Here is a 12,556-nt window from a genome sequence, read left to right as displayed (position 1 = left end):
GTGACTGGACCAACGGTAGATGCTACTTACCATAGCACTCGTGTACGTTGGGATGAAAGTGTCTTTTCGACACAGGACCCCAGACCGGGCCCTAGAGAGTGCAGTGTGTTAGTCACTAAACCACCATTCCTTGTACTCGGAAGACCTTACAAATCGTTCCCATCCTCCATGCTTGGTCAAAAGTTCCGAAGCAATTTGTTCGGTGACATCAGGCGGTAGAACATTTCGGTAAACTAGGTAGGGCAGGTCATTATTTGGACAGAACTTCGTCTGTGCCAGAACGTAACACTCTGGACTCTGAATAGCCATGCCTACGGGCATATTGAGGGTTTGCAATGCTTTATGAGCGGTATTTGCTGAAATTCGTCATCAACTGAATCTCAGCGAAAAAGACTTGTGCTGACGATCAAATGATTCGAAGGAGAAAGATCCAGACCTGAACGAGGTGCAGACAGCATCTCTAATAGAAGTCCAGTGAACTGTTTCTGAAGCACATTCTTATATCCGGTGGGTCGCGTGAACATCGGGGAGTGTCGGCCGCCAAGCAATGACGTTGAACGTTGGTGAGAAATTTCCTATCTTGGACAGAACCCGAAGGCAGACAGCAATACGCACAGCTTGCTGATTCTAGCTCTCGTGTCTACATCTTGATTGTAACTTGATTCCCACTTATGATCTTTAAATCCTTCAATCGGTTCTGTGATATACGACGAGGGAATTGAGTGCTGGAAGAGCCAGAGCATATTTATGGCAAAGGCAATACCAATGTGAGGAAGACTTTCAACTGTGATTGTGTAGCTTCTGCCTTTGGCCAGTGACATACTTTCCCCGTCATTGGGTTATTGCGTAGTTCAATCTGGATGTTTTGACACGCACTTCACCTGAATTAAAGAACTACGAATGGTGGTTGTAAACTTCTCTTAAGTTATCGTAGGGGGAAAGGAAGTATTGGTTTGTAACATAATCGAAGAAGTCAATAAAAAAAACTATCCAGCTGTAGAAGAGAAACAAGAGTGACTGAACAGCCAAGTGCCAAAGAATCCTAGTGTTCAGAGTTATGCATCCTGAAATGTTCCGCCAGGAAAGAGGATTCCACCATGTGTTACTCATGAATACCGAAGGACTTGACCGTGACAGCCCCGCCCCGAGCGAGTGTAGCGTAGTTGAAAACTCCGTATCGATACCCCAAAAAGTGAAGAATGCCGTTATTGACTTGCTGGTGAGGTTCTCCCAATGATTGAAAGGTGACACCATTGGTGCTGTACGAGAACCGGCCTTCTTCGTTGTAGAGCGAGTTGACACCAACTTCTAGGCGAAGCCACACCGACCCACCGCTGATTTCAGCACTCTCAATCTCCTCTCCTTTGTTGACCGTATGCCAACCGTCATCAGGAACCATCATGATATTGTTTACCATCGCAACCTTCGTTCTGTCACCATCTTTGACAACCCCGATCCACGCGGCTGCGTAGCGGAAGAGGACGAGGCCCGCTCTATCGCCGTCGGCCATCTGAGAGTAGTCGAGCTCAATGGTGGCTGTTGAGACGGGCCCCAGGATACGATGTGTGATAGTGTTCCGAGCGCGGAAAAAGTCATCTGTGACAGTGGCAGTGCGAAGCTCGAGCCCATTGTTGATGGTCCATGCCGTGTTGTCTGGGTTATGATTCCATTCGTACTGGGGTCCTAAGGTCTCGAAGTTGTCGGTGCCGGTGATGGGCTTGACTGGACGCTCAGGTAGAGGAAGCGGGTAGGTGGACGCCCATTGATTGTCAACGAACTCAACATGGGGCCAGCCCTCCTCGTCCCAGTAGATGGGAGCAAGAACTGGAATACGCCCGCCGGGATATGCTTCGAGATGGGCAATGTAGTGCCAAGCACCGTCAGGCGTGCTCACAATGGCGCCTTGATGGGGGTTGCCGGCGCCAGGAACGGGATTTCCGTTGCTTTGGAGAACCCATCTCCACTCGTAAGGCCCAAACGGTCCAACTGTAGACTTGAGGACGATCTGGCTTGGGACTGGTTTGACGATCCATAGGTACCAAGCTCCGTTCCGCTTGTAGAATCGAGCTCCTTCGATGTATCCCAGTTCCTCGGTTGATTCGAAGACAACTTCATCCCGGACGACTTGGAGACCATCGTCGCTCAGTTGAGCCACAGAAATGTTCGTATGGCCGTGCGCCACATACATTTTGTCGTTATCATCGATCAGCATACCAGCATCGTAAAGACACTGGCTGATGGTAGAGCTCTGAGTCCATGGTCCTTCAACTGTAGGAGCTGTGTAGACGTAGGTATTGCCGTCGCCCACAATACAGCCACCCCAGTAGAAAGTGTCTGTGCTCTTTTGATAGTTGAAAAATGATGCAAAGATGCCTTGGTTGTAACGCGAGCCGGACTCCAGATTGAAGGCCTCAGTAGTTTGAAAGTCGAGGTTTGGAACGGAGTGAGAGAGATATTCCCAATTCACTAGATCGTATGACCGAAGAATGACTGCTCCGGGAGAGTACTGAAAGGTCGAGGCCGAGTAGTAATAAGCATCGCCAATCCGAATGAGGTCAATATCTGGGAGATCCTGCCAGATAATGGGATTGGTGTAATTTGTCTGAGCGAAGACCCAAGAGCAAAAGAGACCGAGAACCAAGTGCAGCCACATTGTGAGACTATGAAGGAAAATAGTGCTTGTGCCATTCGATACGGACCTCCATATTCAGGGTATCGACTTTATGATTTATACGTGAATGAAAGTTTGCATTTGTCTATTGCCTATTCAAATACTCTCGTGATTCCTGTAGCTGACAATATCGGGGATGTTACGGTGACTGCTACGGTAGTAGTAGTCGACGTGAAGAAAAGGTCCGGTGGAGATGCTATCAATAACGCATAGTACGCGCGATCTGACAGGCCCTATCCGGTGGAGAAGTTCTCGGCATACGCAGGCTTCATCAGAAACTCATCGATCGGTGTTGGAATGATCAAGAAGGTTGCAAGCCTATTCGCTGATAATTGTGGCGTCATCACCGGGACCCGATCCGATATTGCTCTTCCGGGGGCCGGCTACCCCGGACGGCTGATCGACATTGCTCCGGTGGGGGTGGGCGGCCGGCCGTTGTCATCGAATGCAACAACCGCCACATTGGTATTGGTGCGTTTGACTACGGCCCGGGAGGCTATCGAGAGTCAGCCGACCTTTTGAAAATCTGTCTTTCTCATGATGTCTTGGCCAGGCCATGACTATATTAGCATATTAATGCTGCACGCAACCGCAACATTTTCGAGACTAGCATTGCCACAACAGGTGGCTTGCCAAACGATCCGCTTACGTTTACCAGCATCTCTTCTTGGAAGTCATTGCCATGTCTAGACTTTTCTCTCTGGTGGTTACACTGGTGGGCCTCGTCAACTGTGCAGCCGTTGAACGAAGATGGTCAGCAGATGCAGTTGCCCCCGTTGACCTTGCCATCAACAGGGGCTCACCGCAGCATCTCGCAAGCGGTATTATCTATGGAATACCCGATGTCCCCAATCAAATTCCTGATCATTTTTATACGGACATTGGCCTTCACTGGTTCCGGGCTGGTGGTGGTCAAATGACTGAGCCCAACCGTGGCTGGTCCTGGGGCGATGCTGAGATGGAAAAGAGATGGGAATCGACGCTCAGCAACTACAGAACTGTCCGCAAGTACAACGGAAAGTTTCAGCTTCTGCTTCATGACCTCTGGGGCACTGACTTTACCGACGAGTCTATGGAGTGGCCGGTGACAACGGCGACTGGACCGACTTTGACCGCTTTCTGGACATTATTATTAGCAGGATCGTTGACAACGATATGCTGCCGGGATTGTACATCGACATCTGGAATGAGCCTGAATGGGGCTTCTGGAAGAGACCTCAAGCGCAGTGGCTTCACTTGTTCGGTCGGACTACAAACAGATTTCGGTATGTTAGCACAGATCTTTCAAGTCATTGGTTAATAGCTCACACGGAAAGGTCGGATGCCCGTCTTGGAGGAGTCCAAATGATTGGTCCCTCTCTTTCACTGCCACCCACAGAAGAAAACACATGGTGGTCTAACTTCCTATCTTATGTCGCTGCGAACGACTCCGTGCCGGACTTATACACCTGGCACCACATTGAGGCACTTGATAACCCCGCCAATGACCTTCAGAACAGCTTGGTCACTTTCAGCAACATGCGATCTGCCGCCGGTGCTCCAGAGAAACCCATCAACATCAACGAGTACCTCAACCTTGCCGATGAACTCAACCCAGCGACAACAGTGTGGCACCTGTCCCGATTTGAAAGATACGATACTTCGGGTCTGCGCTCCAATTGGCGTGGAGGTCCAGATGGTTCTCATCTACGTGATTTCCTGGTCAGTCTCATATGGCGAGACAATGAGAACCTCCCGTACCACCCAAATGGTGACTGGCAGGCACTGAAGTACTACAACCTTAATATGACCGGTTATTGAGCCGGTACAACTGGTTCTGAAGACCGAATATTCGATGTTTACGCCACGGTCGGGAATGACAAAGTACGTGCCCTTGCTGGGGTGCGGGTCAAGACGGGCACCTGGGCCCTGACTTTTAAGAACCTCAGTGCTGTGGGCCTGCCCCCGGCCGGGGAACTGAAGATCCAGACTTGGGGGTTTACCTACGAGATCCCCGAAGCCGAGTTGGATGCTCCTACGGACCGCGGCATTGCCACCCACTCTTACACGAACGACGAGATCACCATAGCGATTTACCAGACGGAGGAAAATTGGAAAACTGCGTGGGCATTCGAGTTTCTGGTCTAGCGTGAACTCACACAGAGAATACATGTTGGAGTTTAGTGCAGGGAAATCATTCACGTTCTTTGGTGCAGCAGCAATGTGGGAGTTTAAGTATGAGACGCAAGACAGCAAGTATCCAGTTGTGAAGGGATGGCGATGCTAGGGCAAAGTAACTGCGCTATATTGGGTACATCTCGCTCAATCCGACCGCCATATATCATGGCTTACAGGCGCGAGTTTAGCGAGTCAGCGGTCGGGCAGGGAGCATCTCGTGGGCTTTTAGTCCCTACAATACCAGCTCAGGGGCTTTTACTCACTCCCATGGTTAATATAATAAGCCTGCGGCTAAAAGTAATACCCACTTAGCTCGTCTTAGATTTCCGAGAACAAATTCAAAACGGCCTCTTTGAAAAGCTTAGTCGGCTTGTTTTAGGTAGAAAGTTCCATTGGGCAGAACACTGCCGTCTTCAGCTAGATGCTATCAGTTATTTGTCTGTATATTTCGTGATCAGAACTCCCATAGCTGCGCGACGTCTGAAGTATTATTTTCTGTGATCCATATCTAGGTGACAGGAAGGATTGGTCGCTGGTAGTGCCACAGATGTTAAGGGGATAACTGCGGCACTACGCTGAAGCTCACTCCGTCAATTGTGTTGACTCTAATGCGACTGCCTGTACTTATCCTGAAGCCAACATTTGCGCGGCCGTAGGAGATACCTTAAGAGGCGTAACCATGTCTTTCACGGAAATTTGATGGTAGTTTGGAAAGTCTTTTCCATATTCTTATTTTACTTCTTTCTAGAAGTAGATAAATCGGGTGATTGAAGCTTCTGGGAACCTTGACTGTGGAGGGATCAGCCCTCTATTTCAGCGGGCTTAGCAAATATGAGCCGCCAACGCGCCTAAGTCCACACTGTCGGTTAGTTTGTCTCGCTGATTTACTGGCTACGCAAGCATCGCTTAGATCCTCGTATGCATGCTGCTCGAGCTGACCCTGTTTAACAAGAAAAGTCTTCTTTGCACCAGTGCCAACTGCATAAATAAATGACCAGGCTGCTCATCAGAATTTGTCCTCCGCACCTACTTTTCACTATTCAAGATTCCTTTTCATCTAAGCAAACTCCCTAGAAATCAACTCAAAATGCAGCTCCTTTCTACCTTCGTCGTGGTGGCTTCGTTCGCATCGATGTTCGCACTGGCTACGCCTGCCCCTATCAACATCGATAAGTGCAGTAACATTAAAGTAGCTACATGCTGCGCTGGCTATGCTAAGAGCGGAGACTGTTGCAAGAACCCCGGAGATTTCAATTGCTAAGTGAGCTTTTCATGCTAATCCCCCACCCGACAAACCGCTAACAAAGCAAGGCCTCGTAACCCTCCGGAACTCCATCGATGACCACGCGCCTGCTACTTGAAGACCATCTGACATTGTCGCCGATTGTGTACGACGCAAAGAAATAACATCTCTGGACATCGTTTTTGGTAGCCATTTGGGTGGCGACGAGCTTCCTGTAGTCAGGTCGGTCAATAGCAATGTTTACTTAGTATGTTTATCTGTACGAGGTCTTGTACATGTACTCAAAGCTGTGGCTCCAGCGATGCGCACTTGTCATTATCACACAGGTTCGTTATCAACATCAACCTCGTATCCACGCTGAACCGATGGGGACGAACCGTGTCTTAACTAAAGTTTAGCGACGGAGCACGGAAAACATGGCCATTGGGAACTTTAGCGGGCGTGCATACATGTATTCAACCCAAACTGCTGTTATGGGCCCATGTGAACGAACAATCACATCATTCGTTACTAGCTTACTTGAATATAGTATCACGAAGACTGTGATGAAATGTTCTCCAAGCAGTGTACCTCGCGTGCATTCTGTTTTAGGCATCTAGATCTTCGCTTATGACAGCAGCGCCAAACCGTGCATCCGGTCCACGGAGCCGTCTTATCAGCGGGCTGCGGGGTCGCACTTTGGGGCGATCGGTTCTTATCTACTCATATCCAGTAGTTTTTCGTAACTTCTGTTTTGGACATGATCGCGAGTGCTTTTGACGCTTTGTAACCTGTTCAGAAAAGATTCACTGCGCGATGTCGAATCGTGTCTTGCAAGACCCCGGACTCCCGGCCCGTCAACCCACGGCTTCATACTGGCAACAGCCGCTTCACAGCGGCCTCAGCGGCATACAATCCACCTCGCTCCCCACAAACCGAGATGTCGTTATCATCGGGTCCGGCATCACCGCCTGTAGCGTCGCGCGCGAACTACTTCAATCTCAGAGAGATCTTACTTTGACGGTTCTCGAAGCCCGCGAGGTTTGTTCTGGCGCAACGGGTCGCAATGGTGGGCGAATTAACTGCGTAGCAGTCTTGGACTACGACAAGTATTACCAGAAGTTCGGCAAGGAAGCCGCGGCGAAGATTGTTCGGTTTGAGCTCGCTCACTTTGATGGAATTCTGGCAGCAGCAAAAGAGCTTGGGCACGAGGACTTCGAAAAGTCTGAGGTCAGGGAAGTCGGAACTTGTGCGGCTGTGTTCGAAGATGAGCAGTTGGCAGATCTCAAGCAGAAGCTGGCCAACTTTGAAGCAGCATTTCCGGATCTTCAAGGGCGATGGAGGATCGCAGAACAGAAGGAAGCCATAGAGGTGAGATTTCTGTTGTCAATTTTTCATTCCAGTAATAACACTGCTAAATTCTCGGTAGACGTTTAAAATCCCCAACGCAAAAGGAGCTCTCGTCGGCCGAGCTGGAGCTGCATGGCCTTACCGGCTTATCACGAGCATCTGGGCGTCTCTCTTGACGAGCCATAGCATCAGCCTGACCATCGAATCCAACACTCCGGCCATGAATATCCGAAGAGTCGAAGCGAACGCGGATCACCCGTACGCCATCAGCACCCCTCGCGGCATAGTCCGCGCGCGGCATATCTTTCACTGTACCGAAGGCCACGCTAGTCACTTGATACCTGGTCTTCGTGGTATCATTGTTCCGCGTAGAGGGGAGATGACGGTCCAGACTCCCGGCAGCCAATTTCATCAGAAGGACGGAGCCTATTCTTGGAGCTTTTATTTTCCCTATGGTTTCGATTACCTCACCCAAAATGCCCGATCTGGAGAGTTATTCGTGGGCGGCGGCGATGTCGGAGGGGAAGAGGCCTTGATGCAACCTCTTGGTATGGGCTCGGACGCAGAGGAGATCATTACCGCGAAGGCCCATCTCGCAGGCGTTCTTGGTGTTGTGTTTGGCCAGGAGAATACGGGGGATCCGCCAAAGATGCGTGCTTCGTGGACCGGTATAATGGCTAATACACTGGACGGCGTACCGCTAGTAGGAATGCTTCCTCAGGCAGCTCTGGACCGTACTGCGGGCGATAGAAACTCCGCGGAGTGGATTTGTGCTGGTTACGGAGGATATGGCATGGTCAACGCGTGGCTATGTGGACGAGCTGTGGTGAAGATGTTCTCAGGCGAGGATGTGCGGGATTGGTTTCCCGGTGAATATGTCATGAGTTCCGAGAGGATGGGACGATTGCAAGAGAAGCTGGAGAAGGTGAAGGGTTCCCAAATGCATCTCAAGGCATTGCTCTGAAAGTTACAAGCATCGTTAGGATCATAGGTCATATTGCTGGTCTAGTCTCAGAATCTCAGTCGAGGACTGCGAAGCATCGTTGGTGGCGGTCAGGTGTGCTCGCATAGTTTCAAGTTGTGAAGGACTAGGGTCAAGTGGAAGCAGACCATCGCAGGAGCCGAGTGGAAATTGTATAGAACGCCCCAAGAACTGCAACGGGCATTCAAAAGTTACATAATTGATGTCGTTCTAATACAGCAAATGAACCTTGTTTTGGGTGTGCAGTCATAGTATCAGTCCAATATTGACAAGCCATAAGCCGGGAGGAGGATGGTCTCAATCTTGCCGCTTTTGGTCATTTGCCGAGGTGCGTTATCTGCAGGATGCTAGGTCAGGATACCGTGCAATCGAATCCACTCCCATGCGACTGTCATCTTGGTGTTTATCAGATATGGACATCCAGTTGCGTCTTCGATTGGTCCGCTACAGTGATGTCGATGCGATCTTGACGTTGTATGGGGTTTTGAAGATGGGAAAACCCCGCCATTTTGAGTATCATCATATCAAGCAGGTCACTCGGTCTTTGTCGCGGGTAAAAGGGGATAATCTGCAAACCCCTTTTATCCCACTGAAATACCCAGCGGAGCTAACCGTCACATTTCACTTGGTTTAACTCGCGCTTGTAGTCGTTCACAGAGGATTCTCGCCCGAATCATCTCACATATCGACTGAGATGAGCGCCAACTACTCTCGCATAAGATTTACCCAAATTTCGCATCCGAAGATTCGCTTGGATTTCTCCCTTGACCGCCGGGACCAGAAACCACCTCGTTTCTCTTCAGGGGTTGCGAAGACCTGCAATGGGAAAGGGCAACCGAAAAGTCGATTCGGGTGTCAAGAATGCAAACGACGAAATGTCAAATGTGACGAGACCTATCCTGTCTGCCGGCGATGTCAGAACCGAGGCGCGGTATGTTTGATGCCGACCAGGAAGAAGACATGGACTATGGAGCTTCCTTGGCTCGTCACACCAAGCAGTTCAAGGGCAGGCGAAATGACTGCGAGCCATTGCAGGTCAACAATCTACAGTAACAATCACTCCAGGCAACTTCAATACTGGTTCGAACAGGCTTGTCATATCATGGTGTTGGACCCGGAGATGAATCCCATGGGTCTTCCAATCTTGAAATATCTCAATGAGACGCCATCTCTTCTGCATGCCATCCAAAGCCTGAGCGCGGCTCACGAGAACTACTACCGGTCCCAGAGTATGGAAGAGAGTCTCCTGGAACGACAAGCCGCGCTTAGTCTCTTCCAACAAGAACTTCATAGCTCTCGAAGGCCTCCAGTTTCCGCCTTCCTGACAGTCTACACACTCGGCATTTCTTCCCCATGGATCGAGAACTGCATGGGAAAGGAACATTTAGCAGGCGGTCGTGCCATGATTGAGATAATGCTAGCTTCAGACGGCTTGAAAGACGAACTATCCCAGTTCGTGTTTGGCGCTTTCATCTACTGGGATATGGCATGTTCGTTCCTCTTGGACCCTCAGGAGCAGCAGCCCTTGAATACACCGCAAATATTCAACGCAATCCAATCGCTCGGAGACACATATCATTGCATTGCCGGCTACGCGATCGAAATGTTCTATCTGATCGGGACCTTGGGTCGTTACTGTCGAGGCGTTATCGACAGTCAAGGTCGAGATCTCGTTTTAGAGGCCACCTTGGAAGAGCAAATGATCAGTTGGACTCCACGGCAAGACAGCCCGATGCTATATAGTATGGCGGATGCTTTTAGGAAACACGCGCGCATAATGCTTTACCGCATTTGTCACCGTCGAGTCATCAGCGCTTGCAGCCACGTGGACCAGGCGGCGGATTGCACCGACGAAACTGAGCACACCATTTCCCGTTATGCCTCCGACATCGTGCACAGTCTGGGACAAATGCCCATCACTAATCCTTATCTGAACCTTCAGTCCATCCCGCTGATGACAGCAGGGTCGGAGTTAGGCATGGAGAAGGTGGAGTTACGAAACGAAGTAAAACAACGTTTCAAGGCTATCTACTCGTTAAATCGCATACCAGCTAACTTGAGGGCCATCGAGTTACTGGAGGAGCTGTGGACACTTCGCGCCGCCGGAATAAAGATGTCATGGGTGGCACTTCTCTTGCAAAAGAATTGTCTCCACAAGTTCACCTTAGGATAGTACCTCAACAGGCGGGACATGCTGCGATACGTGGGATGCTTCATTCGACTGAAAGGCTAGCTCTGTATCAATCAAATGATCCTGAAATCTGACAGATTGTCGCTGAAGGACTTTGCCACTTGCTCCCGATATGATTTGAGTCCGCCAAACCAAAATCTAGATGCGACAGGCTTTCCTGGGATGTTCGCACCGAAGATCCAAGAATTGGTCTCTTTGAATAAGCTCCCCTCTGAGACTTCTTCACACTTGAACCCCCACTCATCTTCTGCCTCCTCTTTCACCTCTATGGCCACAGAGCCACTATTGCCATTGGCCTTTCTAGCCTCCTCAGCACGCTTGATCACACCAAGCATCAGTTCACCAGACGCTTCTACGGCGGATGGAATGTTGCAGAACGGTCCTTGTGGGCCATTGATCATGAACATGTTCGGGAAGTGAGAACAGCAAACGCTCATGTAGCTGTGAGCACCACCAACCCAATGATCCTTCATGGTCCGACCGTTACGGCCACGTATAAGAAGCCTGGTGTAGCTACCATCGATAGCATCGAAACCGGTCGCGAAGACGATCAAATCGACCTCATGTTCGACATCGTCAGATGTACGAATACCCTTTGGCGTGAGAGCCACAATCTCCGTTTCTCTCAGATCGACCACGTCCACATTCTCACGATTGAATTGTTCGTAGTATCCAGAGTCACAAAGCGGCCGTCGAGCGTACCGGTTCGTAGGCGTCAGCTTCCGAGCCTTGACGGGATCCTTGACAATTTCCGCAATCTTCTTCCGTACGAAGCGACACGCTTCCTCGTTTGCCTCGACATTTGTGGTGATGTCACCGAAACCGCCAAACATGAATCGGAAGCCGTTTCCTTGCTGCCAGAGCTTCTCAAAGACCCTCTCGCGATCTTCAGGGCTTACGGACAAACAAGGTACTGTCGACTCCTGGAACCCGAAAGCGGTGCTAGACTCTCGTGTCTGCGCCCAGATGTCGTCGTAATTCTGGTTGATGCGTTGGCGGTACTCGGGACTTACAGGCTTATTTCCCGCAGGCACAGAATACTGAGGCGTGCGCTGGAATACGGTGAGGGATGCAGCTTGGGGCGCAACAGCGGTTACGATCTGAGTTCCCGTTGATCCAGTCCCAACGACTGCAACACGTTTTTTTCTGTATTCTGCATCGGCATCCCAATCATGGGAATGCACTGTAGTGCCTTTGAATGTGTCGGTTCCAGGGATGTCGGGAAGATTTGGACGGGATAAGAGTCCCAAGGCGGTAACAAGGTAGCGAGCTTCGAACGTCTCGCCGGTGCTGACTTCCACCAGCCAGACATTCTTGGTCTCATCGAAGGTGGCAGAACGCATCTCGGTATTGAATTGCATATATCTGCGGAGGTCATGCTTCAAGACCACGTGGCGGAGGTACGCTAGGATCTCCGGCTGGGTAACGTAGTGGTTCGGCCAAGGGTACGTCATCAAGGCTTCCTTATCCCATGGGAAGCGATACAAATAGCTTTCCGTATCCGACTTGGCCCCAGGATAGGTGTTGAAATGCCAGGTGCCGCCAACATCGCTGGCAAGATCGATGAGCTTGAGGTTGGAGAGGCCAATGGCGCGCAGATGATAGAGGCTATGAATGCCGCCCAATCCGGCCCCGATGATAAGCGCGTCGACTTGTTGTTTCGCCATGATGAGTTAAAGTTGACTCCTTAGGGGTCTTGTTACAGTGGAGCACGCAAAATATGTAGCAGGAGAGATGCAAAGAGGTTATCGGGCAGAGGTACTTCAACTTCAATTCGTGAGGTAACTCCTTGCACGCATATTTGTACCCTAGATTCAATGATCTCGTGGGATCTTCCGTTACCCGCCTCAATCATCACATACGATATCCGACATGCTTTCAGCTACACGGGCTATTCAGCTCAATCAACGTTCAGGATCCTCGGACCTCGTGTCGATGTCGGGTTATCGCAAACGAGCCTAATCTGGATTTCTCGGCCATCCA

General features: G+C 50.3%; 5 protein-coding genes across 5 annotated transcripts; 3 read left to right on the top strand and 2 right to left on the bottom strand.

Annotated features, from left to right (window-relative positions):
• Window positions 1-1,102: 1,102 nt before the first annotated feature.
• Window positions 1,103-2,653, bottom strand: XYLO-0 (putative beta-xylosidase; the record flags this gene model as incomplete). Its single annotated transcript, XM_032036539.1, has 1 exon — window positions 1,103-2,653. One exon carries the CDS (start codon window positions 2,651-2,653, stop codon window positions 1,103-1,105), a length of 1,551 nt encoding a protein of 516 aa, XP_031884589.1.
• Window positions 2,654-3,353: 700 nt separating this feature from the next.
• On the top strand, window positions 3,354-4,798 carry CGGC5_v012894 (uncharacterized protein; the record flags this gene model as incomplete). The annotated part of the gene is made up of 4 exons (XM_032036540.1): window positions 3,354-3,748; window positions 3,811-3,936; window positions 3,988-4,421; window positions 4,494-4,798. 4 exons carry the CDS (start codon window positions 3,354-3,356, stop codon window positions 4,796-4,798), a joined length of 1,260 nt encoding a protein of 419 aa, XP_031884590.1.
• A 2,068-nt stretch (window positions 4,799-6,866) lies between these two features.
• Window positions 6,867-8,364, top strand: CGGC5_v012893 (uncharacterized protein; the record flags this gene model as incomplete). Its single annotated transcript, XM_032036542.1, has 2 exons — window positions 6,867-7,421; window positions 7,480-8,364. The coding sequence occupies 2 exons, from the start codon at window positions 6,867-6,869 to the stop codon at window positions 8,362-8,364; spliced, it is 1,440 nt and encodes a 479-aa protein (XP_031884382.1).
• Window positions 8,365-9,484: 1,120 nt separating this feature from the next.
• CGGC5_v012892 (uncharacterized protein) lies at window positions 9,485-10,555 on the top strand (the record flags this gene model as incomplete). Its single annotated transcript, XM_032036543.2, has 1 exon — window positions 9,485-10,555. One exon carries the CDS (start codon window positions 9,485-9,487, stop codon window positions 10,553-10,555), a length of 1,071 nt encoding a protein of 356 aa, XP_031884595.2.
• A 71-nt stretch (window positions 10,556-10,626) lies between these two features.
• CHMO-0 (Cyclohexanone 1,2-monooxygenase) lies at window positions 10,627-12,240 on the bottom strand (the record flags this gene model as incomplete). The annotated part of the gene is made up of 1 exon (XM_032036544.1): window positions 10,627-12,240. The coding sequence occupies one exon, from the start codon at window positions 12,238-12,240 to the stop codon at window positions 10,627-10,629; it is 1,614 nt and encodes a 537-aa protein (XP_031884597.1).
• Window positions 12,241-12,556: the final 316 nt, after the last annotated feature.

This window comes from Colletotrichum fructicola (assembly GCF_000319635.2).
Source record: "Colletotrichum fructicola Nara gc5 chromosome Unknown KSG_Nara_v1_contig07, whole genome shotgun sequence".
Classification (NCBI taxonomy): Eukaryota; Fungi; Ascomycota; class Sordariomycetes; order Glomerellales; family Glomerellaceae; genus Colletotrichum; species Colletotrichum fructicola.
This window is presented reverse-complemented; position numbering and strand designations above follow the sequence as displayed.